This window comes from Chelonoidis abingdonii, chromosome 21 (genome assembly GCF_003597395.2).
Source record: "Chelonoidis abingdonii isolate Lonesome George chromosome 21, CheloAbing_2.0, whole genome shotgun sequence".
Lineage (NCBI taxonomy): Eukaryota > Metazoa > Chordata > Testudines > Testudinidae > Chelonoidis > Chelonoidis abingdonii.
In genome coordinates, this window is record NC_133789.1 from 12170850 (window position 1) to 12196920 (window position 26071).

The 26071-nt window shown below is 57.7% G+C and overlaps 1 protein-coding gene across 2 annotated transcripts; it reads left to right on the plus strand.

Annotated features, from left to right (window-relative positions):
- The first annotated feature begins 134 nt into the window (after positions 1 to 134).
- LOC116835031 (alpha-2-macroglobulin-like protein 1) lies at positions 135 to 24110 on the plus strand. 2 transcript variants are annotated; one of them, XM_032797480.2, is made up of 22 exons: positions 135 to 197; positions 802 to 981; positions 5521 to 5644; positions 8090 to 8246; positions 10190 to 10415; positions 10660 to 10786; positions 11317 to 11438; positions 11993 to 12044; positions 12486 to 12560; positions 12968 to 13144; positions 13510 to 13591; positions 15273 to 15429; positions 16666 to 16740; positions 17488 to 17644; positions 19855 to 20066; positions 20311 to 20526; positions 20671 to 20795; positions 21208 to 21298; positions 21728 to 21796; positions 22245 to 22347; positions 23027 to 23068; positions 23403 to 24110. In XM_032797480.2, exons 1-22 carry the CDS (start codon positions 165 to 167, stop codon positions 23435 to 23437), a joined length of 2637 nt encoding a protein of 878 aa, XP_032653371.2. In that variant the 5' UTR covers positions 135 to 164; the 3' UTR covers positions 23438 to 24110. The 2 variants fall into 2 exon arrangements, with proteins under 2 accessions (XP_032653371.2, XP_074915667.1); XM_075059566.1 differs by lacking the exons at positions 135 to 197; positions 802 to 981; positions 5521 to 5644 and adding an exon at positions 6826 to 6974 and having other exon boundaries at positions 23403 to 24109.
- Positions 24111 to 26071: the final 1961 nt, after the last annotated feature.

Below are 26071 nucleotides of genomic sequence, written 5' to 3' on the forward strand. Positions count from 1 at the left end.
CCCCAGGGGTCTCTCCCCCTCCCCTGTGACGCACTGTGCCTTGCCAGGTGAAGCTGGCCTTCTCAAACGACCGGGCCCTGCCGGGCTCAGAGCTCCAGCTGCAGCTGCAGGCTGCCCCCGGGTCCCTGTGCGCCGTCCGCGCCGTGGATCAGAGTGTGCTGCTCATGAAGCCCGAGGCCGAGCTTAGCGTCGATACGGTGAGTCCAGAGCAGCTCGACCGCTCGCCTGGCCCCTCCTGACAAGTCCTCCCCCCTCACAGGGAGAGTGATGCACTGCCACTGGGGGTCACCCCTCCAGGCCACCTCTCCCCATCTGAGGCTGCTCCAATGGCACTTGTCACCCCCTAACTCTGGGGGGTCCCCGCTTGCCTTGCCTGTTCTCCCATCAGCCCTTGCCATGCCCCCCTCCTGGTACCCCCTCATCCCAGCTCTGGCTGGGAACATGGAGCTCAGAGCTGAGATAATGGCCGGGGTAACCGGAGTTTGCTTTCCAGGGCAGAGCTGGTCCCTAGGGGCAGGGGCAGGGGCAGGAGAATTTCCTGCCCCCCATGTACAACAGGGGACAACTGGCCAGGTGCATTGTGGGAGTTGTCCCTTCCTGGGTGATAGAAAGGAATGGATGTGGGGGAGCTGCAGCGACAGACGCCCATGCAGGAGATGGGGTTGGGTGGAGGGAGGCATCTGTGCTGGAGATTGGCCAGGGCGATTGGGGAGGTTTGTGGGGTGATGCATCTGTGAGAGAAAGGGCTGGAATTGGGCTCTGGCTTACCTCCCACACCTCATGTTGTCTGTTTATTTTTAGGTCTATAATTTGCTCCCCCGTTTTCCCCAAGGAGACTATCCCGCTGCGGCTCGAGAGCACGAGTCAGGCGATTGTCCATATTTCTCTGAGTACCCTACATACATAGGTCCCTGGCGGCGGCGTCACAGAAGGCCCCAGTCTGTCCAGTTTTCTGACAGTGACTCCTACCGTTTATTTAAGGTAAAGTAAATGTGGAAGCCGGAGTGTGATGAGGCCACAGTTGCTGACCTGGAGCCTCAAAATCAGGGAGAGAAATACACATAGGTAATGGGGCCAGATCCCCAGCTGGTGTAAATGGTCCTAACACCATTGGAGTCAAAAGGGCCGGATCCCCAGCTGGTGTAAATTGACACAGCACCATTGGAGTCAATAAAATTACGCCGATTATGCTGAGGGTCTGGCACATGGTGGGAGGGACATGGTAGCGCTGGCTTGCCTGAGATACCACTGATCATGAGGGGCTGTTGACTCACCTGTGGACCCTAGAGAGAGCTGAGAAACTCGCCCTCAAGTAGCCTTGTCCCATCAATAGAGATCCCAGAGGTTGGTGCTGGGCTCTTGCTCTTCCCTCCTGAGTGCTTTAGTGCATGTGTCAGGGTCCTGCCTTGTCTCCCGCTCCTATCCAGTGGATCTGTGCAGTGCCAGGAGCGTGAGTGAGGAGGCGTAGCTTGCAATGCCTTCAGTCTGCTGCCGACATGCAGATCTTTGTGTCCATCACACATCTGTCTGTTCCAGCTGAGGAATAAGGAGAGACGGACACATCTAGTCAAGCAAGGAGCCCCGGGAGGGGCGATCCGTTTATTTCACTTGCAATTGGGTTCGAGCTCATAAGTCAGCAAGAACAAAGAACACACTTACACCAAAGTATTATATACAGTTGACTATGATAATCTATAGCTCTATGATTGGCCAAAATTTGCTATCATTACCATACATAATTAGCAAGCTACATGTATCTGCCCCTCTTGTGACCCCTTATTGTTCATCTATTTGCCCCCACCCCTTGTGTTAGTTTGCAAACCAAGCAGTTAGTTATCTATAGGATGCAGGCACAGAAAGTTCCATTGTCTGCGAGCTTGGGGTTTGGCTACATTTTCTCTCAAAGGAACTTCCTGAGTTAAGATTATCCATAGCTGACACTGCATTTTTCCCTTCTCCTTTTTCCCATGTGTACGTGACAAACTTGCCCCTTGTTATGGAATAATTTATTTCAACACTAAGCCACAAAGGTTTAGTCGAGTGCTTTACCCAGGGTCCAGTTGAGACTGGGGCATAGCAGAGCTATCCGGCTGTTCAGGTAAGGCTGTGATTAGGTTGGGGAAAACAACCAGAAGAGATGGCAGAGATTGTCACCCACAAGTTTGCAATGTGCAGGTCACAATGACTGTAGCTGCTTTGAGTTGATCAGATAGCAGCTGTAGCCAGGGCAGCATTTCTCCACATAAGTCTGATCGAACTGTTGCAACCTTTTCAGTCTAGCGTGGACCTTGCTACCATTATCCAGGCCTTTGTCACATCAAGACTTGGGTTACTGCATTGTGCTCCACAGGGAAAGCACCATCAGAGTCTTGGACTGGTGCAGAACTCTGTAGCTGTGGCTAGTGGGGGGGCACAAATGAAAGATTCTGGGGGGTCACATGCCCCCCAGACTTCTTGGGATCCCTGTGGTGGGGACACAGTGGCACTCTAGTTTCAGTGTGTCCATGCAGCGCCCAGAGTGAGGAAGCCACAGGCAGTTCATTCAGACCTGCTGAATCACTCTCTACGTTTGTTGGAATAAGCTTTAAGGTTCTTCTTGTGTGTTATTCCCGAGTGTTACTTAGTTCTGTATAGTATAGCAAAGATGTTACTCTTGCCCCTGCAAAGTTAAAATCTGTGTTCTACAATATCTGAGAAGCAAAACCAAGTAAACTTGCCATTGAAGTGAGCACCTTTTAATGTAAATCAGGGGGCATATGCCTCCCCAGCAGAGGTGACACATGCGGGGGGCATGCAAGGTCATATCCCTCCACTTCCGATTTCTCAGGATGCCTCTGTAGGGTTGCCAACTTTCTACTCACACAAAACCGAACACCCTTGCCCCACCCCTTGTCTGAGGCCCCGCCCATGCCCCACCCATTGTCTCAGGCTCTGCCCCTGCTCACTCCATACTCCCCGCTCACTCTCCCCAACCTCACTCACTTCCTCATTTTCACTGGACTGGTTCAGGGGGCTGGGGTGTAGTAGTGGGTGAGGACTCCAGTTGAGGGTGTGGGCTCCGGAGTGGGGCCAGAAGGAGTTCATAGTACAGGAGGGGACTCCAGGCTGAGGTAGTGAGTTGGGATGTGAGTGGGGGTGAGGACTCTGGCTTGGGGTGCAGGCTCTGGGGTGGGGCCAGGGATGAGGGGGTTGGGGTGCAGAAGAGGGCTCCAGACTGGAGGGTAGAGCTGAGGAGTTTGGAATATGGGAGGGGGCTCTGGGCTGAGGCAGGGAGTGAGGGGGTGGCAGGAGGTACAGGCTCTGGGCTGGGAGTGCAAGTTCTGGAGTGGGGCCAGAAATTAGGGGTTCAGGGTGTGGGAGGGGCCTCCGGGCTGGGACTGAGGTGTTCAGAGGACAGGAGGGGGATCAGGGGTGTGGGATCTGGGGTGGGACTGGGCATAAGGGGTTTGGAGTGCAAGAGGGGGATCAGGGCTGGGGTGGGGGGAGTGAGGGGTCTGGCTGGAGGTGCGGGCTGTGGAGTGGGGCTGTGGATGAGCGGTTTGAGGTGCAGGAGGCTGCTCCAGGCTGGTATTGAGGGGTTTGGAGGACAGGAAGGGGATCAGGGCTGGGGCAGGGGATCGTGGCCTAAGAGAGGGTCAGGGGTGCAGTCTCCGGGCAGCATGCACCTCAAGCAGCTCCTGGAAGCAGTGGCATGTCCCTCATCCGGCTCCTACGTGGAGGCTCAGCCAGGTGCCTCTGCATGCTGTCCCGTTCACAGGTGCTGCGCCCTGCAGCTCCCATTGGCCACGGTTCCCAGCAATGAGAGCTGCAGGTGCAGCATTTGGCATGGAGGCAGCAGGCGGAGCCTCCTAGCTGCCCCTACATGTAGGAGTCAGAGGTGGACATACCAGCTGCTTCCCAGGAGCCGCGCAGCGTGGAGGCTAGCAGGGATCCTGCCAGCCCTGCTGCGGAGCATCACCAACTGGACACTCACTGGCCCTGGATCCGCCAAAATCCCTTTTCAACTGGATGTTCCAGTCAAAAACTGGACACCTGGTCACCCTACGCCTCTGGTGGGGACGCCCAGTAGCAAGGAGGCAGCACTGTGCCTGGCAGTGGCACTCTCCCTGTGTCCCTACAGCCAAGAAGAGGAAGGAAACAGCCAGGTGGCTGGCTGCTGACTGAACTCTTCCCCCATCACATAGAGCTGCTGCGCCTTCTCTGCTGCTGGAGTCCCAGAGCTGCTGCCTGCTTTGCAAACCATCTGCCCAAGTGAGTCAGGGAGTGGAGGCAGAGGCAACACATGTGACTCCAGAAGCAAAGAAGGTGCAGCAGCCCCAAGTGGCAGGAGAGGAGCTCAGCCAGCAGCCAGACACTCTCCTGCTTCCTCCCTCTCTGGGCTGCAGGGACACAGGGAGAGTGCCACAATGGTGATCAGCAGAGCTGCTGGAGTTGTTAAAAAAGGAGGGGGAAACTGGCTGTGAGGTGTTCTCTACAGGAGACCCTCAGTCTAGTTGGGGAGTCATAGAATCATGGAAGATTAGGGTTGGATGAGACCTCAGGAGGTATCTAGTCCAACCCCCTGCTCAGAGCAGGACCAATCCCCAACTAAATCATCCCAGCCAGGGCTTTGTCAAGCTGGGCCTTAAAAACCTCTAAGGATGGAGATTCCTCCACCTCCCTAGGGAACCCATTACAGTGCTTCACCACCCTCCTAGTGAATTTTTTTTTCCTAATATCCAACCTAGACCTCCCCCACTGCAACTTGAGACCATTGCTCCTTGTTCTGTCATCTGCCACCACTGGGAACATCCGAGCTCCATCCTCTTTGGAACCCTGCTTCAGGTAGCTGAAGCCTGCTATCAAATCCCCCCTCACTCTTCTCTTCTGCAGACTAAATAAGCCCAGTTCCCTCAGCCTCTCCTCATAAGCCATGTGCCCCAGCTCTCTAATCATTTTCATTGCCATCCACTGGACTCTCCAATTTGTCCACATCCTTTCTGTAGTGGGGGGACCAAAACTGGACGCAGTACTCCAGATGTGTCCTCACCAGTGCCGAAAGGGGAATAATCACTCCCCTCAGTCTGCTGGAAATGCTTCTACTAATGCACCAGAAATCTGAGTCACCAGAACATGCTGACCTTGGAGGTCAACTGATGTTACAAGGCCCATCTGTTTCTCCGGCACCTGAGGGTGGGTTTGGGGAGGGCAGAGTGGCATGGAAGTGAGTGGGGTATTTTGTTGAATTGAATTGCTAGACTGGTTGTTCATTGCATTGTCCAGGTTGAGCCGTGGGGCTGGGAGGGTTATTTGTATGATGAGTTGCTGTTATGTGAGCATCTGGAGTTTAGGAGACTTGCCTCCTCTCATCCAAGCAAACTCACAGATATAGTATCACGGTCTTGGGTCTGCTAGTATTTCAGCTTTATTGCTTCATAGTTATTTTCCCTTTAAATGGACAGTGAAAAACAGCCTCTTGCTGCTGCCTCTTGTACAGTTTTTTGCTGGTTGTATTGTTTTCCCTTCTTTCCTTTTTCCCAGGATGCGGCTTTGAAAATTCTCACCAATGCCAACACCAAGAAACCTTTCATCTGCCCTGATATTCCAATCTTCAGATACAGCAGTCAACCCAACTTTAACCTCGGCCTTCCAGGAAGTCCAGGGGGTGAGTTCCCATCCTTCTTGTTTCTGAAATTCCCTATGGATTCTCCATTCCCTGAAGGCCAGAAATGGGATTGGTCAGGATGGGGAAGGCCCTCAGAGTCGGTGGGAAAAGAGCTCTATGAAACCATCTGCCCAGAGTGAAGCAGCACTCAGAAAAGCCAGCCCGTGTTGGTGGTGGGTTACAGAGAACGTGTCTCAATGGCGTTAGCGAGAGCACTGACCACCTTCATGTGGAGCCTTGCACTCAGTTTTGGTTGTTGCTCCTGAGCTGGAGAAGGCCTAGAGAAGGGCAATGCCGATGGGGGATTTCGTGGCAGAACGAAAGTTGTTTAGTCTAGGAAAAAAGAAGAGAAGGAGGGGACTTTGCTGAGATATTTCAGATTCTGATGGATTTAGAAGAAAGAGCTCAGTCCCTGCTTTGGATCCTGCCCCACAATATGAGACCCAGAGGACATTTGCTTGAATGAACAGACTGCTGGGAGATTTAGAACAAATAGAAATGAATTGGGGGGGATTCACTGAAGCTTCAGGAGTTCTGGAGTCAGATACTGTGGCCACAGAGGCTCTGTCTCCACTGCTAGTGAACACCTGTAGCTGGCTTATGTCAGCTGACTCACAGGGCTCAAACTATGAGGTTGTTTAATTGCAGTGTAGACATTCGGGCTCAGGCTGGAGTCTGGGCTCCAGGACCCTCTCCCCACGCAGGGTCTCAGAATCTGGGCTCCAGCCCGTGCCTGAATGTCTACACCTCAGTTAAACAGCCCTGGAGCCAGGGGTGGCTCCAGCTTTTCTGCCACCCCAAGCAGCAAAAAAAAAAAAAAAAAAAAGACGTGCGGCAGCATTTCAGCAGCAGCTCAATCACGCTGCTTCTTCAGTGGCAGTTTGGCGGCAGGTCCTCCCTCTCTTGCTCTTCGGCGGCAATTCAGCGGCGGGTCCTCCCTCTCTTCCTCTTCGGTGGCAATTCGGCAGCGGTTCCTCCCTCTCTTCCTCTTCGGCGGCAATTCGGCTGCAGTTCAAAGAGGAAGAGAGGGAATGAGGGACCCGCCGGTGAATTCCCGCCGAAGACCCGGATGTGCCACCTCGATACCAGACGGATGTGCTACCCCTTTGAATTGGTCGCCCCAAGCACCTGCTTCCTACGCTGGTGCCTGGAGCTGGCCCTGCCTGGAGCCCGAGCCCTGCGAGCCTGAGTCAGCTGACACAAGCCAGCCATGGGTATTTAACAGCAGTGTAGAAATATACTCAGAGAGCTGGAGCTGTGCAAGGCTATCAAATCTCTTGCTTCAAGACATCAGCTAATCACTGCAGGGGTCAGGAAGGGCTCATGACTGGTTTATTTATTTTGATCTGTTGCCGGCTTTGACCAACATCCAGGACCAGACATAAACTTTATAAACTGCACAATAATCAGACCCACCTAATGTCAGAGACACTGCCAGGGAGAGCTGTTGGTGGGGTGGGGGAGGGGAGGGCATTGCCATGTCTAACGCTGGTGGGGAGGGGTGTTGGTGGGGTGGGGGAGGTTGTTGCCATATCTAACACTGGGGGGGCTGTTGGTGGGGGAGGAGAGGGTGTTGCTGTGTCTAACGCTGGGGGGGAGGGGGGGTTGATGTGTGTGACAGGAGGGCGTTGCCATGTCTAACGCTGTGAGCGGGATGTTGGTGTGCGTGAGGGGAGGTCGTTGCTGTGTCTAACACTGGGGGGGTGTTGGTGGGGGAGGAGAGGGTGTTGCTGTGTCTAACGCTGGGGAAGAAGGGTGTTGGGGTGTGTGAGGGGAGGGCGTTGTGTCTAACGCTGGGGGGGAAGGGTGTTGGAGTGTGTGAGGGGAGGGCGTTGTGTCTAACGCTGGGGGGGAAGGGGGTTGGAGTGTGTGAGGGGAGGGCATTGTGTCTAACGCTGTGTGGAGGAGAGGTGTTGGAGTGTGTGAGGGGAGGGCGTTGTGTCTAACGCAGTGTGGAGGAGAGGTGTTGGAGTGTGTGAGGGGAGGGCATTGTGTCTAACGCTGTGTGGAGGAGAGGTGTTGGTGTGTGTGAGGGGAGGGCGTTGTGTCTAACGCTGGGGGGGAAGGGTGTTGGAGTGTGTGAGGGGAGGGCGTTGTGTCTAACGCTGTGTGGAGGAGAGGTGTTGGTGTGTGTGAGGGGAGGGCGTTGTGTCTAATGCTGGGGGGGAAGGGTGTTGGAGTGTGTGAGGGGAGGGCGTTGTGTCTAACGCAGTGTGGAGGAGAGGTGTTGGTGTGTGTGAGGGGAGGGCGTTGTGTCTAACGCAGTGTGGAGGAGGGGTGTCGGCGGGGGTGAATGTGGACGGGGGTAGTGTGCCTAGTGGTGTTTTTGCGGAGGGGAGGAGCGTTGTTGCAGGTGGGAGGGTTGGTCTGGGGGAAAGGCCTCTGTGCCTGAAGCTGCCCGTGTGCAGGTGATGAGCCTGGCTACTCCCTTTCGCACTTTTCTAGACTCTTTCTATAGACGCGAGGTTTTGAGGAAGAACGTACACGGGGAGCGTGGTGGATTAGGCAACGCCCTGCCGGCTCCAGAGCCCAGCACCGAGGAGGCGCCAGCGCCACGTGCCTACTTCCCAGAGACGTGGCTATGGGACCTGGTCCCTGTGGGGTGAGTGAGGAGCTGCTGCAGACCTTCCCTATGGAGCAGCCTCTATGCCAGGCCCTCTAAAGCAGTGGTCCCCAAAGTTTTGAAGTTGTGCCCCCTCTTTCCCTTGCCCTTGCCCCTGCCCCTGCTCTGGAGCTGGGGTCAGAAGTGGGGCCATGGCTGCAGGGGGTGGGGACAGCAAACAGGGATAAGGGAGCTGAGGCTGCAGCTGAGGGTGGGGCTGGGGCCAGGAGCAGGGCCGGGGACAGAGCTGTGACCAGGGGTTGAGGTTCGGGGCGGGGGCAGGAGCAGAGCTGCAGCCAGGCTGCAGTGGGGGCTGGAAGCCAGGCTTGCAATCGGGTGCGACTCTGCCCCTGGCCTCACCCTTGCACCCACCCTCTGTCCTGGGCTGGGAATGGAGTCATGGCCAGGGGCCAAGGGTGACAGCAGGGCTGGGGTCAGGAGTGGAGCCACAGCCGTGCCGCACTGGGGGCTGGCAGCGAGGCCCCCAGCCAGGTGCAGAGCCGTGCCCAGGCTGGGGATGGGGCCATGGCTAGGGGTGGGGCTGGAACAGAGCTGGGTGTGGGGCAGGGCTGGTGGCGCTCCCTCCCCTCAACGAGGGCTGGCCCGAGCCAGCCATGACCCACCCCTGAACATTTCTCCATGCCCCCTTAGGTGGGTGGACCCCACAGTTTTGGGACCTCTGCTCTAAAGACTTCCCTTGTTGCTTCTGTGCTGAATCCAAATATCCTGAGTTAACCCAGATAAAGGCTCCAGACAACAGGGACAGAGAAGGAGCAGTGGGACTACAAAGACGGAATTTGGCACACCTCAGGAAGGGGAACAGCGATGGTACTGCATCACCTTTCTGGCCTCCACATTCCTAGAGCAGCTGAAGGTAGATTCAGCCCCCAGCTTAGAGGAGAGAGACCTTTGTGCCAGCCAGCAAGCACGCTTCATGCTGGCTTACGGCTGCTTTAAGCCCCCTGCGTGCTCCCGTAGTAGCCCGAAGGGGTCTTATCAAGGGCAGAACTGAGTCCCGGGTCTAGGCTTGGCAGAATTCAATTTTAACTTTTTATAATTATAATTTTGACAGAGAATATCGATGTTTATTTTTAAGCACATTTGGAGAAAATGATGGGAGGTCAGACAACAGAGCAGGCCAGACAGTAATTATTTAATGTCAATAGACATTGGTAGTGGTTTTCACTCGGAGGCTAGCAGGCCTAGTGGACAGGTCATGGCTCAACAGTTTTTCCAACTCTGAAAGTCCTAGGATGGGCTTCTCTGATGGTGCCAAGCAGTACATTGTTCCCCAAATGAATAGGCAGAGGGGAAGGTAGGGGGACTGGGCCCTCCCTTTTCACCAGGTCCTGGCCCAGCGCCCAAGGGAAAGAGGCATGGAGTGCCTCACTTGTCTCTTCCTAGCATACCTATCCAGTCTTCTTTCAGTTACATCTGGGCTGCTTCCAACCTCCCTGCTTTCTCTTTGGCTTGGTTGCAGCCGCTATCCCCCGCTAGCGGGGAGTTCCCTATGAGTCCCAGCAGCTCAGCTGGTCCAATAAGTGATCCCCAGCCCTCCTCCCAATGTTCAGTTATTCTCCCTCATATGCCTGCTCTGCTGTTAAGGACTTGTGGGGACGGGGATTAGACGGATGTTTGTCTGGAATCTCACTTTCAACCTTGCTGCCTTGGGTGACACCGCCAGGAGGATGAGACTGCTGACAGCATCACTCTCAGGATCATGAAAACACTCATGCCACTCCACCACATCCAGGTCACAATTCTCTGGGACGCTTCTGCGTAAATTCTTTTAATGTGGAGATACCATTGTCCACAAGGGACATTCCCTGGGATTCTATACTACTGTGCAACATACAGCTGCCCTCCAGAGGTTCAGGTGGGATGACAAAGAAAATCTCAGTTGCATGTTTGTCTAAAATGGCTTTGTGTCTATCCTGGTCCAGCGAGGGGGGCTCCAAGGACGTCCCAGTCTCAGTGCCCGACACCATCACGGAGTGGAAAGCTGGGATGTTCTGCACGGCGGAGGTGGGCTTTGGGCTCTCGCCCACGGCCACCTTCACGGCCTTCAAACCCTTCTTTGTGGAGCTGGCCTTGCCGTACTCTGTGATCCGGGGAGAGGCCTTTGCCCTAAAGGCCACTGTCTTCAACTACCTGCAGCAGTGCATCAAGGTGAGCGCTGCCCGGGGCTGGGCTGCGGGGGCTGCTGGGGCTGGTGACCTGGGGCCAGTGGCTGGGCAGCGGCACAGGCCGGCGAGTGGCACCGACAGTCACTGGCTGTGACCCTGTGACCACTGGGGTCAGCACATCGCGGTGAGGGGGCCTGAGCCCCAGAGGGGCCACGTCTCGACTGAAGCTGGCACATGTGAGCGCGTCCCCCACAGCCCTAAGAAGGCTCTCGTGTTGGGCCCCACAGGTGCGAATGACACTGGCGGAGTCTGCGCAGTTCCAGGTGCAGGCGGGTGAGGACGGTGCCTACACCAGCTGCCTCTGTGCAGACGAAGGGAAAACCTTCCAGTGGGAGGTGACGGCGAGCAGCCTGGGTAAGGGGCACTGGGGGCTTTGTGCCTGACGGGAGGGGCAGAGAAGGGGTGGGGGGTTCTGCACAGTGTCGGGGGCAGAAAAGGAGTGCTGGAGCCTTCACACTAGGGAGGCAGGTAGGGGCCTTTGGAGGCTCTGCATGGGGGACAGGCGGGTAAGGGGCATTGGAGGCTCTGTGTTGGGAGTGAGAAGGAGGGCACAGGATGCGGTCGCTGAGGGCTTGGTACCAAGCGGAGGGGATGAGAAGAGCTGTGGGGAGGGGGCTGAGAGGATGCCCCAGCAGTGAAACCCCTTACGGCCTAATCGCCATTTCCCACAGTCACTTCCCTCCGTCCTTCCCTTCCCCTCTGGCCTTCTCTCTCTTTTCTCCCCATTCCCTCTCTGTTCATTTTCTTTCTTTTTCTACTATTCTCTCCCTTCTTCACCACCCTTCCCCTTCAAGTATCCTCCCACCCTCGGACACGGGCTCCTCTCTGCCTCGGGCAGGGGCGCTGGTCTGTCTAACAGGGGTGTCTCCCACCTTGCTCTGCAGGGGAGGTGAACTTCACCGTCAGCACCGAGGCGCTGCACACCGAGGAGCTGTGCGGCAATGAGCTGGCCGTGGTGCCGGCCCAGGGGCGAGTGGACACCGTGATAAAGCCTCTGCTGGTCCAGGTCAGTGTCTGTTGGGGCCTCTGGGCAGAGCGGAGAGAGATCAGGGGCCTGGGTCTCACCCCCTGGTGGCCCTGGGCCGAGTCTGCACTTGTGATTGTTCTTTGTCCTGCCACAGAAAATAATGTCCCAGCACCGCGCCGTCCACATCCCAGACCCCGACCTGCACTGCCCCATCACGCGGCTCCATTCCACTGAGATCAGGGAGCTGGCAGGAGAGTCCTGGGGCAGACAGAGATGGGAGTTACCCCAAGGAGGGTGGCTGAGTGTGACACATGGGAGGGCTCGAGGGGGCAGAGGGAACTAGCAGAGGGAAGTTCTGCACTGAAGAGGAAGAAGCTGCGAGATCTGCTGGGCTGGGAACAGTCTCCCCAGGGAAGGGATGGGAGCCCCATCGCTGGGGCGCTGAGAGCTGGATGTGCCCAAGCCCCACAGTACGGGCTGTAGGGGATGATTCTGCCCTGACTAGGGGCACTGGCTGACCCAGCGGGCCCTGTCAGGCTGTGACATGCACTGTCCCTTCTCCTGACCTTCTGTCTGATGCTCCTTCCCCACAGCCGGGGGGGATCCTGGAGGAGAAGGCGTACAGCTCCCTGCTCTGCCAGGAAGGTAGGTTCCCAGCACCTGTGCGGGGCTCAGTGGGTGTCACTAATGCGGGGAGTCTCTTGGCTGCAGCATGTCAGTGATGGCTGAGCTGCTGGATGGCCCAGCTAGGGGCACAGGAGCCGCCAGGCTGGACCGGACCGGACCAGGGGGCATCCAGACCAATGTCCTGCCTGGGACAGGGTCCAGGCCCAGCTGCCCGGGGAAGATGCACCCCCTAGTGGGCAGTTATGGAACTGTCTGCATGGGCCAAAGGCTCGAGCACATCTGGCTCCTGCTTCCAAGCCTGACTGGGCCCCTTTTTTGCCAGCTCCTCTCCCCTGCAGCCTGGCTCCCGTGTGTACGAGAGCACCGGACAGTGAGGAATGGAGGGATCTGATTGGCTGGAGGTAGGTGCAGGTTCCTAACAGGCCTTTAATGGTGTGTCTTTGTCTTCGTGTTATGCAGCGTCCGAAGAAATCTCCTTGCAGCTGCCTGCAAACGTCCTGGCAGGGTCCGAGCGGGCCCATGTGACTGTCCTGGGTAAGGAATTCCCCTGCCCCAGCCCTGCCAGGGCACGGTGCCCTTTGCCAGCCGGCCCATCTGTGGCCCAGCGCTCTGATCAGAGAGGCCGGGGCATCACGGATGGAAAAGACCAATGAGGTCTGTGGGTGTCTGGGGCTGGGGCAGGACTGGTCCCTGCAGTCTGTGCTCCAGGACCTCGTCCCCAGTGAGGGGCAATAGACTCATGTGGTGATGCCATGAAGCTGTGCCAGGACATTGGCATCTTGGCCATTCATCACCAGGTATCCATGTAACCCCACCAGGCCTGAATCAAACTGGGGGCCCTGAGCCCCTGTGTGCCAGGGCTTCACTGACGTGGTGTTAGGGACGGGGCAGCTGTTGTGCAGCCTGGTAATTCTCTGCTCCCCCGACTGCCTTGGTGCCAGGAGACATAATGGGCACAGCTCTGCAGAACATAGACCGCCTGCTGGCCATGCCCTACGGCTGCGGAGAGCAGAACATGGTCCGGTTCGCTCCCAACATCTACATCCAGCAGTACCTGGAAAAGAGCGGGCAGCTCAGCCCAGAGATCAGAGAAAAGGCCAAGGGATTCCTCCAGAGCGGTGAGTGTCCTCCTGCCCTGTGCCCCCAGGGCATGGCGAGGCCATGCGAGGGCCCTGTCTATGCCACCTCTGGGGGTCAGGGAGTGAGATCCTTGGCCTTACTTCTCTAAGGCACCAGTCCTGAGGCCCAGGACATAAGGACTGTTTGACTCAGGGTTCAGGGAATGGGAGAGGAGCCCTTTCCCCTCTAAGGGGCGCTGGTTGGGATCCAGCCCCTTATTCAAACCGACCCCTGGAATCTCCGAGTCTCAGCATTGTGGTGGAGGGGAGAGCTAGCGGGCCCCACGGGGTGCAGGCTGGGGGTGGATTCTAGCCCCTGGGGGTGAGTAGATCCAGAACTCGCTGTCTGTCTCCCATCTCTGCAGGCTACCAGCGTGAGCTGCTCTATAAACACAAGGACGGCTCTTACAGCGCCTTTGGGGAGAGAGACGCCACGGGCAACACCTGGTGAGGGGCCGCACGGCACGGGCGAGTCAGGGCTCTAGGTGGGCAGGGCCTTCTCAGGGGGCTTATTCCTTCACTCTCTCACTTCCCTGGTCCTTCTCGCATGAACAAAGAGCAACAATACCCGAAGTCTGAAGGTGCAAACAATTTGATGTTTATTGGAGTGAACTTCCAGCAAGAAATGATTCCAATTTTCCTTCCTTAGTGTCCCTCTTCCCAGCTCTGACACCACAGAACCTTGCCTATGTCCCTGTTCCCATTCCCTGTTCCCATTCCCCCCCTTAGCAAAACATGATCCCAATTCCTCCACCTCCTGTTCCCATTCCCTCCTTACTTCCTGATTGACTGCAGACTATATAGTAAAACCTGAGTTCTGCTTAGCTATACCTTGACCAATCATTTTGCTGAAATTTTACTAACCAATCCTAACATACTGTAACACGGTCTGTGATAAACTCAGGACAGACAGCTGCAAGGGAGGGGTAGGAATCAGTACCAGAGGGTTAAAAGGCCCTCCTCCTTATCAACTGAGAGGTAACCACAGGTCAATCAGATTCAGCTGTGAAAGGGTTACCAAGGTAGCAAATTAGAATCACCTGATGGGGGAGCTACCTGAGGTTAATTGGGATCAGCTGATTCCAACTTGGGGCTGCCTGAGACCTTTTTAAACCCTTCCCTGTGGAAGGAAGCAGAGCAGAGAGAGAAGGAGCTCTGCTACCAGGAGTAGCAAAACAGTGAGACCTACCAGGAGGAGAGGCAGTACTTTCTCCCACAAGGGGGTAAGAATTTGCTAACCAGGACTGGTGGAGCTCCCGGAAGCAGACTTCCCCTGTGTCCCAAGGGGGACTGCATTATCTGAGCCTGTCTCACCAGGGCTAAAAGCAGCAGAGACTGGGGAGACTGAGAAGGTGCCTTGCCAAAGGTTATTTAACCAATTGTATCCCACCACCTTAATTGGTTTACACCCAACAAAATTAATTATACACCAGACAGAAACACTCACAGAACCAGACAGAGACCATGCAAGTAAACATACAAAACAATACAGAAGTGAGGATTTCACATCCCAGCTATTGATAAGTGAGTTCTGGCCAGACAGGATTCCATCAAACTAAGTTTCCTGTCACATCTTCTAGGCTCTTCTCTTTCTCTGGAGGTGACAGGAATATCAGGACAGGATTGTATTCCTAACAGCCCAATAGCACCTTATTTCAATGTGACTAGTTTGGAATGTGAGGATGTGACCACACACTTGCCAGTTTATGGCTGCCTCTGCTGCTTAGCCAAAGGCCTTAGCCTAAGAACCAGGCCTCAGACTGTCTTTTACACATACAGAGAGTGATTTTGATTCTTTCTTCTATACCTCTATAACTAGCTAAGTGGTAAGAATACACCTACAGTCTTAAAGTATAGGCTTTACAGACACGCTTGAATATCAATATCCTAACAGGCCTACCGGGCTGCAGCCTGACCCCCAGGCCCACTGCTATTCCAGTCCTGCTCGCCACACAGCTCTGCCCCACTTACTCACTCCAAACCCCTACCCCATTCCCATTCTGGGCTCCCCTGACAGCTCTGCTCACCCCCACAATGCTGACTCCCCAGCCCTGTGCCCCACCCACCTCCCTCCTAGCCCGCAGCACTCCTGCAGAGTGTCCCTCTCACGGGGTCTCTCCCCACCCAGGCTGACGGCCTTCGTTCTCAAGTCCTTTGGCCAGGCCAGACCCTACATCTTCATCGACGAGAAGCACCTAGAGGACGCCCTCAGGTGGCTGCAGCGTCACCAGCTGGAGAGCGGCTGCTTCCGCAGTGTGGGGAAGCTGTTGAACAACGCCCTGCAGGTGGGAGGCTGGGGGCACAGGCTGATGGGATGAGGCAGGAGGAGACAAGCTGGGGAAGGGGGTGGGGGCCCCTCATGGCAGCTGGTTCTTGTGACCCGTTTTGGGTTGGGGGCTTTCCCTGCGTTTTTAGCAACAGCTGAATGGCTGGAATGGCCGGGGCAGCGGATTATTGCACCAAATGAGGGAGCAGCCCTGGCCCAGCCCCCCCTGGCTCCTGCACAGCCCAGTCTCCCTGTGGGCACTGAGCAGACCCCACACCCATTGCCTGGCATGGAGAGCCTGAGGGGCAGGGCCCAGCCCAGTCCAGCCCTGAACTCATGTGATTCCCACAACTCCCCACCTGGCTCAGTCAGAAGGGCTGTCGCTGTGCATCATGGGAGATGTAGTCTAAAGGAGCCGAGTCCATGGGGGAGGCCAGTCCAAGCTGATTGTTGAACTGGTTCGCAGTGGAAGGTTTCGGTTCAGGTCACCAACCCGAGAGGCTGCGATTTGGGCCTCACTGACCCACAGCTGAATGTTGTGTTTCTATTTTCCCAATGGAAATCAAAACGTTTCAGCAAAAGTAACATTTTCCCTCAAAGTTTCGGGTTTGTGGAAACTGCATCATCTGTCAAGAAATCATTTCAGCAGGAAATTCCCACCCAACTCAAGTCACACCCCAATTCCTGTGACTGCCCCGGAGTTTGCAGGGAGCTGGGACACTATGGGAGGGGCCGGGGCTGTACCTGGCCCTTTGGGAGCCAGAAGGAGACAAATCTTAGGCAAAGTCCAGATTCCCGCACAGGGGGACTATTTAATGATCCGGAACTTGCCCAGTGAGGGGCAAATCCCTCAGTCTCTGCAGAAACAGCCCCTGGTCTTCACAGGAAATCTGGCAAATGTCAGTTCAAACCAACTTCCCAGCCTCTGATTCCAGGGGGGCTCAGATAGGGTTTTATGCTGAAATTTTATACAGCCTTGACAATGGAGTAGCTGCCGCCTCTCCTTATAACAAAGCTATGGAACTTACTGCCACAGTGTGGCCTCCTTGGCTGCTACAACTGGGGCAGCTGCTCGGGACCCAGATGGTCCTGGCAGGTCCCAGCAGGAGGCAGGACCCAAACCCAGACACTCAGAGCGCTGGAGCCAGTTCTTCTCTGTCCCAATGGGCCTGTCCTGGGCAGCGTCTCACCTGCTCCAGGCAATGTATCCTGCAGCTCGGTCTGAGCCGGCTCCCGGTGTCTCTATCCCCCTCAGGGCGGCGTGGTGGACGAGCTCTCTCTCTCGGCTTATATCACGGCGGCGCTGCTGGAACTGGGGCAGCCGCTCACGGTGAGGCCAAGCCCGGCTGTCCCAGGGGAGGGGCTGGCAGTCGGGGGGGAATTGGACATTGTTGGTGACAGTGAGGGGGGAGTTAGTGCCAGGGAAGGGTTTGGGGTAAGACAGGGGAGTTGTGGGGGGTTGGCACCAGGGAGGGATTTGGGGTAAAATGGGGGAGCTGTGGAAGGCTGGTACCAGGGAGAGATTTGGGGTGCTGTTGGGAGCAGTGGGAAGAGAGGTTGGTACTGGGAGGCAGGTCAGGGAGAGGTTAGGATGGGGACAGTGGGTCAGGGCATCAGAAAGATTCAGCAGCTCGGCCAGTTTCTCTGTCTGGCTCTAGGGGGGATCTGGGCGAGGCTTGGGCGGTCTGTTTATAGATGGGCCCAGGGCACGGGTGGTGGTGGGGAGGGATGGGTCGGGGAGGTGACAGCTGCCTATCTGCTGGAGCATTGTTAAGGCTCCATGGGGTGGTTGCCAGGGGATGAGCCTAGGCACAGGGCGTCTCCTCTGGCCGGCTCAGCCTGACGGGGAGTCTGTTCGGTGTCTAGTGCTCGGGGGAGGGGGTCTGGCAAGGCTTGTGGGGCACAGGGTGCGGGTGGCGGTGGGGGGGAGATGGGTTGGGGGAGGTGATGACAGGCTGGTGGGAGGGGGTACTAGGGCCCCATAGGGTGGGTGCCACAGGACATGCCCAGGTGCGGCGCATTTCCTCTGGTCGGCTCAGCCTGACAGGGAGTCTGTTTGGTGTCTCCCCCGTCCCAGGACCCCATGGTGACCAGGGCCCTCCAGTGCCTCCGGGAGTCGAGCACCAGCGACCTCTACACACAGGCGCTGCTGGCCTATGCCTTTGGGCTGGCGGGGAGCACTGAGCTGCGGGACGCCCTCCTGCAGCGCCTGGCTGAGCACAGCGTCAGCGCCGGTACCAGCAGAACCTCGCTCTAGTGCTCTCCTCGCTGCCAGCCTCTGGACCCAGGGCAGGGCCATCTGCCCCCCACGGTCCTGCCCACCCAGATGCCCCCTGCCCCGGGGCCTCCCAGCCTGGCAGGAGAGCTGGGTCTACGTGGCCCAGTCAGTCCATGGTCTCTGCTGAGGCTGCCACCGAGGGGCCAATGTGCCGGGCTCTGTTGTGGGGACATTTCTCCCCTCAGAGCTGGAGTGAGATCATCCCGCCATTTCCCAGGGCCCAGCGCACAGAGCGAAGGGGGACGAGGCTGGGTCGCTGCCAGCCTGGCGGGATCGGAGCTGAGAACCTAGAGGGGCAAAGCCCCATTTCCCAACCCAGCCCTCTAAAGCGCCCAGGGCCAGGAGTGTGACGGGTCCAGTGGGCTCAGAGCCGTGGGGCAGGGCCTTGCACAGGCAGCTCCCAAGGGGAACGGGCCGTAACCGAGCCCTGGGGAAATGCCGCAGGATCCCAGCCCCCATCCTGTGTTGGGGACATCCCAGCTGGGAAGTCCCTGCCTGAGGCTTCTTTGCTTGGTCTGGCTAATACTGGGAGGGGAACAGGCAGCACTGGGCTGGCAGCTGGTTAGGCCCTGCTATCTCTGGGATAGGGGGTTGTACAGGGAAGTAGGTCTCTGGGTGCCCCCTGGTCTGCACCATAGGCCCCCCATGGATCCCTTGGAGGCTGCCCATCCCCCAGCTCCAGTTCTCCCAGCCTGTCCCTGCACAGATGCCCTTGGGTTTGTGCCACTCCCAGCCCAGCCCCGGTGTGAGTGATGCAGCCTGGGGCCAGCTCCCCATAGGGCAGGAGGTTCCATGGGAGGCCGGAGGCCCACTGGGAGTGCGGCTGGGGATGCAGGAGGTGGCGCTGCCCCGCATTGGTACTGAGCTGAAGAAGCCCTCGGCATGAGGCCTGGGGGTGCTGGGAGTCCCAGGTTGGGCCCCTCACACTCCTCATGAACACTCCCCAGTGATCTCTGTGCATCTCCTCGGCCCCATTCGAGCTCAGACTGAGCTGTACTGGGAGCTGAGGCCTGGCGCGCTCGGGCCCTGGGGAGACGTCCCCCCACAGAAAGGAGCCACCTGCATGGTCTGGGCAGCTCAGTCGTGTCTTAGCTCAGGTGAAAAGTCCCTTCTCTCCAAGCCCCGGTGCAGCGACAGCAGCTGGTCTGTTCCTGCGACTTGTGTGTGTCACTTCCTGCCCCGCCCCGAGGTGGGTAAGAAGTGCTGGGAGCAGCATGTGGCTCCTGCCCCAGGAAAGGGAGAGGTGGGGACTCTGCTCCCGGGGCACCAAGGGGCCACCAGGCACTGCGGTAAAACAGCCCTTGGGTAACAGGACCCATCTGTGAGGTCCATAAGACCCTGTGGGGTCTGGTGATAACCCAGTGTCAGCTCCACCATTGCCCGTCAGCTGGGTCCAGCTCTCACTCCAGCCGTTGTGGGCCCCACAATCCCTCAGGGGCTCTCTGCCCCCCACCCTGCCCCAGCAGTGGCCACACTAGGCATAAACAGACTAAGCAATTGCTTTGGGCCCAAGCAGCTCACAGCCCTGCCAGCTCTGGGAGCGGGGGTTGAGCAGGGGAGGAGGCCTGTGGGTGCGCCACTGTCTGCACCATGCACCCCATCAGGGGTTCTCTTCGCTCCATTTGAGCTCAGACTGAGCTGTGCTCCTAGGGGTGCACTGCGGGCCCATTGGACACTGGACTGAAACAGTCCTTGGGTGATGGTCCCATCTTCAAGGCCCCAGGGATCACTCAGGAGGGGGGTGTTAACTCGGCATCAGCTCTGCCCCCTGCCCTTTGCCTGGGCCAGGCTCTGGGCAGGGGCCAAACTAACACAGGGGATCTCTGCTCCCCTCTAGTGGCTGTACCCCAGAGATCTTTAGTGGGTGCCTGGAGCTGGTGACCCACCTGGGCTCAGCTTGTAGCTTGGGCAGCAGAGGCTCAGGGGTTTCGAGTCAGAGGTCCAGGGTTCAGTCCCTGCTGATGACCCACCCAGGGGTGTCTTGTTACACTTGTGTAGCCCTGCTGTGCACTGTGAATCTCCTGCCCCAGAGGTAGCTGCATTCAGTGGGGGACAGGAGTCCCTCTGGCCTGGGAAGCCCCTGGGGCCCCTTTGGAAAGCAAACAGGTAACCCACTGTGTTGTAACTGCAGCCATGGGGCTGCCCTTCCCTTGGCCCCTCTCCTAGGGGGACAACTCCACTGGCAGAGGAAGGTGAAGGCCCTGCCCAGCCCCTATGGGAACCAGGCCCCGTCGGCAGAGGTGGAGATGACAGCTTACGTGCTCCTGGCCTATCTCTCCCTGCCCAACGTGTCTGCTGCCAACATGGCAACCGCCGCCCAGATCGTCCGCTGGCTCAGCAAGCAGCAGAACCCCTATGGGGGATTTGCCTCCACACAGGTAACAACCCTGCCCTCGGGTAAACCAGCGTTGGTGGCCTGGTACAAGAAGGGGCCTCAGAGAGCTGCATCTCCACAGCTGAACCAGGGCCCTTCCTGGGAGAGGGAGTCCTGGGTGCAGAGCCCCCTGCCCTCAGGGGCTGGGAGCCGGGGTCCTGGGGTTGCGTCCCAATCGTGCTGCAGTGAGTCTGAGCTTGGCTCCTCTCCCCAGAGCATGACAGCAGCTCAGTGACTCTCCTCCCCAGGACACGGTGGTGGCCCTGCAGGCCCTGGCCAAATACGCAGCCCTGACGTACAGCGTGAGCGGGGCTGTGTCGGTGACGGTGAGCTCCCAGGCTGGGGACCGGCAGCAATTCCACGTGGACAACGCCAACCGGCTGGTGCTGCAGCGAGTGGCCCTGCAGGAGATCCCCGGGCAGTACACGGTGCTGGCCAGTGGCAAGGGCTGTGTCTTTGTGCAGGTGAGTGCAGGAGCCCCTGGGGCCCAGCCGGCCCAGCGGTGACTGGCTGTGCCCTTGCCCTGCCCCACGGCGCCTGGTTCTGGGCCCAGGCTCTGATCTGCGGAGGCAGCAGGCTCTGCCCCAACCCTCTTGCTTGTCTCCCAGCTGACTCTGCGCTACAACGTGCCGCCCCCAAAGAGCGCCACGACCTTTGACCTGCGGGTGGAGACGGAGCCGAAGGAGTGCACCGAGAGCGCCAGATCCCGCTTCAGCCTCGTGCTGCACGCCCGGTACGAGCCCCAGCCCTCACCCACTCTGGGTCCGAGTGCCCGGGGGCAGGGGCAGGCCCCAGGCAGCGGGGAAATGGCCGGGGCAGAGCCGCCCCACTGCAGGAATCGATCGCTGGGGGAGCCATCCCCCCACAGGGCTCAGGGCAGAGGCAGGGGCCCCTTGGAATGTGCCAGGGGCTAAAGGGCTGGTCCCGGGGCTGATCTAATGGACAGTCGGCTCCCAAGGAGCTCCTGGGGCCGGGCCCCTTGCTGGGGAGCTCAGGGCTGGCCGGGGGCTAGCGGGGCTCACAGCCCAGAGCAAGCAGAGGCATTAGAGACGCCTGCAGGGCCGAGAGGATGGGAGGCCTCCCCTCCCCCCTCGGGGTCTGTATCCAGGGCAAACCCCTACCTCAGCGCACGGCTCCTGTTGCAGGTACAGCGGGGAGCGCCCAGCCACCAACATGGCCATCATTGAGGCCAAGCTGCCGTCCGGCTACACCCCCGTCCAGAGCTCCCTCCGGCAGGTGAGCTTCCCAGGGAGGAGAACAGGCCGGGCCCGTCACACAGCTTGAAACCAGGGGCTGATCCATGGGGGAGAGCCCAGACCCCCAGGAGAGCACAGATTGCAGCTCTGACCCCCTGGGGGAGCTCCCCCTGCAGAGCCCTGCCCCCTGCCTTTGGGGTACTGTGCAGCCCTGGGTCTCCCATCCAGTCACTGAGCAGGTCCTGACCCGGCTTAGCTCCCCTACAACACAACGCCCATGTCCAGACTCCTGCCCCTCCCCCAGCAGACATCCAGTGCTCAGGTGTGACTGGCATGGGGGGTGGCAGCCAGGCCCCTCAGCCATGGGGATGTTTTGTGCCCCATGTCCCAGCCCCAGCAGAGCAGTAACTCCAGCCCCAGCCCCAGCACCTCCCTTCCTGGCTCAGCCGTTTCCTCCCTCTGCTCCTAGCTGGAGAAGCAGCCTTTGGTGAAGAGGCTGGAGGTGCAGAACGACCAGGTGATGCTCTATCTGGACCAGGTGAGTGCAGGTGGCTCGGGGCTCCGGGGGCCTGGTGTGAATGGGGAGGGCAGGTCCTGCCCTGGCTCCACCCCCATTCCAGCTGCTCTTGTGGGCTCTGTGTCACACGCACGGCGAGGGGTCACTGAAATCTCCCCTGGTTCCAAGTGACCCGTTTCCACAAAGGACGGGGAGATGGGACCAGACTCAGCCAAAGCCCAGGGAGGGCCGTGAACGGAGCGACGGGGAGCTCAGGGTTGGGGAGGCTGGAGCTGGGCGTGAGTGTGATGAAAGGGGTCACATTTTGCAGGGGGGTGGAACAGGGATTTTGGGGAAGCATTTTCTCACTGCTCCCAGGCCACAGGGGAGAGGGAAGCAGCTGGGACAGTCCGAGCCTTGAGGAGGAGGGGGTTCGAGCTGCCAGTGCAGACGTTCAGCCCAGGCACTCGCTCTGTTGCTCTCTCGGTAGCTGACAAAGGAGGCGGCGAGTTTCACCTTCTCCCTGGAGCAGGATTTCCCTGTGAAGAATCTCAGAGCAGCCCCAGTGAGACTGTACGATTACTACGAGACGGGTGAGTCCCGCCCTGCCTCCGCCCCCATTACAGTTACTCTCTAGGCTCTGTGGCATAGTCAGCGGCTGGGTGGGCATGTCCTGCGCTTGCTCCACCCCCATTACAGCTGTTCTCCTGGGCTCTGTGTCACACTCAGGGCGTGGGGTCACTGAAATCTCCCCAGGATCCAAGTGCCCCATTTCCATAAATCCCACTCAGGTCAGAGCCTTCCCTGGTTCAATATGTGGGGTCGCTCACTGCGAGGGAAATGGGAGCCATGTGCTCGTCGGGCTAGTGGGTATGGTGCGACTGGTGTAACTGGGGCCGTGCCAGCAGGAGCAGGGGAGTCCCGCCCCTTTAGGGCCCCCCACATTTCCCCTGCCATCCAGCTCCTCAGACGCCCCCTGAATCCTTTGTGCTGGGCCAAGAGATGGCAGGATGGTTTCCCTGGGTGTTTTCAGGGGCGACTCAGTTGTGATTTTTGGGCCCATCTGACCTACGTGGAGATGAGGGATGGGAGAGAGCACGCAGCCCCACTCAGACAGGTGGGGGCGACCTCCCACTCCCTTCTAGGGCTCAGACCTACAGCAGGGATCCCCTGGGGCTGGGGGAACAGACTCTGCCTGTGTGGGATTGGGGGAGGGGTTATCATCCCCCCACTGGGTCTCTTCTCCATTCCTTACATCCCTCACTGTTGCAGGTGAACATACAGAGGCTGAGTACAGCGCCCCCTGCGGCTCAGGTAGGTGTGATGCACCCACAGACAACTCCAGTCCCTATAGCTTTATGGGTGGGGGGAGTCCATGGGCCGGAGAGGTCTGTGTGTGTTGTAGATGGCCAAGGAGGGAGAGATGGGAGCATGGAACCCACCAAGACCATGTGTGTAGGGGGAGAGACCTGGGGGGAAGGGTCTGTGAGGGGCACAAGGGAATCAGTCTTGAGGGCAGGGGGTGACTCTGAGGGGAAAGTCTTATCAGGGGGTGGGAGAGTTTTGGGCGGCCATGTCCACAGCTGTCTTCTGGGTGTGGGGGGGTAATTTTGATCCTGTCTCAGGGGATGTTTGTGTTTGTTTAAAGCCCCTGATGCCGATACGAAGGAAAATTCCCGCTGAAGCGCCCGCCCCTGCTGGGCAGCCCCCTCCCCTCCCATCCCGATAGCCCCGCACCAGCAGCCAGACACACCAGGATCGAGAAGGGCACTGACAGGCCCCGTCTCAGCTGCTGCTCTTCCCCGAACCAGCTGCACTATCCCTCTTAGCACCTTCTTCAGCCAACGCCTCCCCGTTCGCTCTGCAAACATCCCACCTGCTCTCCCATCTCTCAGCCTCCAGACCAGCCACATGATCCCAGCTGTCTGTCACATGCGGGGACCGGTGGCTGCAGTGGGGACCTCTGGGGTTTGCTGCCTGTCCTGCCTGGAGCAGCAGGTTCAGTGTAAAACAAAATAGAAAAACCCACCTCTTTGTGAGGCTGTTTTGTCGCTTTGTTCCTGCCCTGCTGCTGCTCCTCACATGGCTCCTGTGCATCCTTAGAGCAGCCAGATCCTGGGAACGTGGCTCGGTCCCCTTCCCCAGCCCTTCGGTCATTGCTGTGGGGTTTGGCTTTAACCTTGGGTCAGGCAGCAGCAGCCCCCCGAGTTCCAGCCCTGCCTGGCAGAGCTGCCCTTGTTACACACGTCTACATGAAAATGAACCAGTTCAACTGAAGTTAGTTTTGATACCAGTTTACTTACCCCAGTGAAAACCCCAGTGTGGATGCACTTATTGTGGTGTGGCAGAGGTTGTTTTAGTTTAGGTTCAATCAATTAGGAATTGAAGCTAAACCAGAATCAACTCTTCCCTCAGCCCGACAGGAGCCCCTCCACCGGCTTGCATGGGTTGGACTAAATTGATTTTAAAAGCGAAGGCCTGAGAGAAGGAGGAATGGCTTGTCCGACTCCTTACAACTCTTACTTGGTTTTGGTTTTTTTGGTATGTTTTGTTACTATCTGTTTAATTCCACGGACCAAGGACCATTGTGGGGAAAGGCGATCTCTGTGACAGGTCTATCACCAGTCAGCCAAGGTGTGAGAGCCTAATGTACGTGCTGTGAGATGCCCAGCCAGTCCTCCAGAGACCCCAGAGCAGAGCAGACTCGACATTCCTGCTACTTCCTGCGTAAATAGGAAGGAAGAAAAATAAATCCATAGACCGTTCAGACCCTCCCTATCCATCGTAAAGAAGCAAGAACTCTTTGCAGGTCCCTTTTAAAAGCAGGAAGCTCCTTTTCCTTTGTGCAGATGTTAAAGGCACCTGATGCAGTTTGTATGTGCAGGGGCTTTCCCCATGGCCAGTGTGTGAAAGATTCAACAAAGAGTCACGACCACAAGCTCAGTCTCAGTGGGAAAGGATGGAACAAATACAGTCCCAGAGGGCTGCACGTGCCTGTCTAAGGGGGCAGGAGAACTGGACTTTAATATTTGAGGAATAGGAAGTGCTCCCGTATTGAAAGATGGTCTTGTCCTGTGTACAGCCAGGGGCAGTCACAAAAAGGCATTTCTCTTCCTCTTTGCCCGGGCCTGGCTTCTGTAGTGATAACGTTACACTAACAGAGCTGGTGGCATTTAATTCCTATTCCCCGTGACATTTATAGGCAGAGCCAATAGCAGCCCCTCTATTTCGGCTGCCTGACTCTTTCCTTGATAAAATTGTCTCCCAGTCTTTTCTTTGCGATGCTCTCACCCCGCCATCATTTGCAGAGGGTCTTTGATATTCAGCCCTCAGGCTGGAGAATTGGCTTTTCTTTGTTCCGTCAGATTCCATTCAGATATTGCTTAGATAGGAGCCCCGCGGTTTCTACCTTTTTTCATTTGGGGACCCAAATAACATTTCAAAGGGAGGTGCGGACCCCTTGGAAATGTTAGACAGAGTCTGCAGACTCCCAGGGGGCTGCAGACCACAGGGTGAAAACCACTGTTCTGTGGGAACGACGGCCTTTCGCAGACTCCTTAGACCTAGTTTGCCAGCCCCCATTTGTCCTCGGGCCACAGGTGGAGGGAGAACCACTGACATAAACTGTTCAGAACAATCCCCATTTCTCCTTCAGCACTTGTGTTCCTGCCCAAATCTCACTGAGCTCGAACCTCCCACAGTGCCGCCTCCTGCTGCCACCCCCAAAGCAGCAGCGCCAGCTCCTGTCCTGGAAACAAGTGGGAGTTGCTCTAGCAAGAGGTGTGGGCTTCCCGCCCTGGGCACAGACCAAGGCTGCAGCGGCCCATGGCACCTCTGGGCAATCACATGGAGCAGGACCTCTGTCCCTCCCGGCCCACTGAGCCAAATAGCCCATCACCCACCCAGGGCAACAACCTGCTCCTGCTGCCACTTAACGTAATGCTGTGGCTCAACGAGTAGCAGCCTGTGCTGAAGGTTCAAACACACAGAGGGACGTTGCACACTCAGCACATACTGGACACTGCGGTGTGAAGCCTGGAGACGGAATTCAGTTGTGAATGTGTCAGACTCAGGGCTGGCTCAGCACGACCTGAGCCTTGGAGATGCAGCTGAAAACTGCAGAGCAGATCAAACGGAGACAGCGCAAGAGAGCAGTGGGTCCCTGCACAGTCCCCGTGGGCTCGTGTCCCACCAGTTCTGTTTTCCCTTTGCGGGGACCCTCTGCACCGATTGTGGATCCCCCCAGGTTCCTGGACTCTCTTCAGTCTGTGTGTGGAGGGGGAGGCACGCGGGGATGCAGCCGTGTTCTCTAGGCCC

Excerpts from the sequence above, each read along its gene's own strand:
- LOC116835031 (XM_032797480.2), top strand. The coding sequence starts at position 165 with ATGAAGCCCGAGGCCGAGCTTAGCGTCGATACG. Across the intron at positions 198-801 it reads CCGAGCTTAGCGTCGATACG|GTCTATAATTTGCTCCCCCG; the intron begins GTGAGTCCAGAG and ends GTTTATTTTTAG. Across the intron at positions 15,430-16,665 it reads TGTTGAACAACGCCCTGCAG|GGCGGCGTGGTGGACGAGCT; the intron begins GTGGGAGGCTGG and ends TATCCCCCTCAG.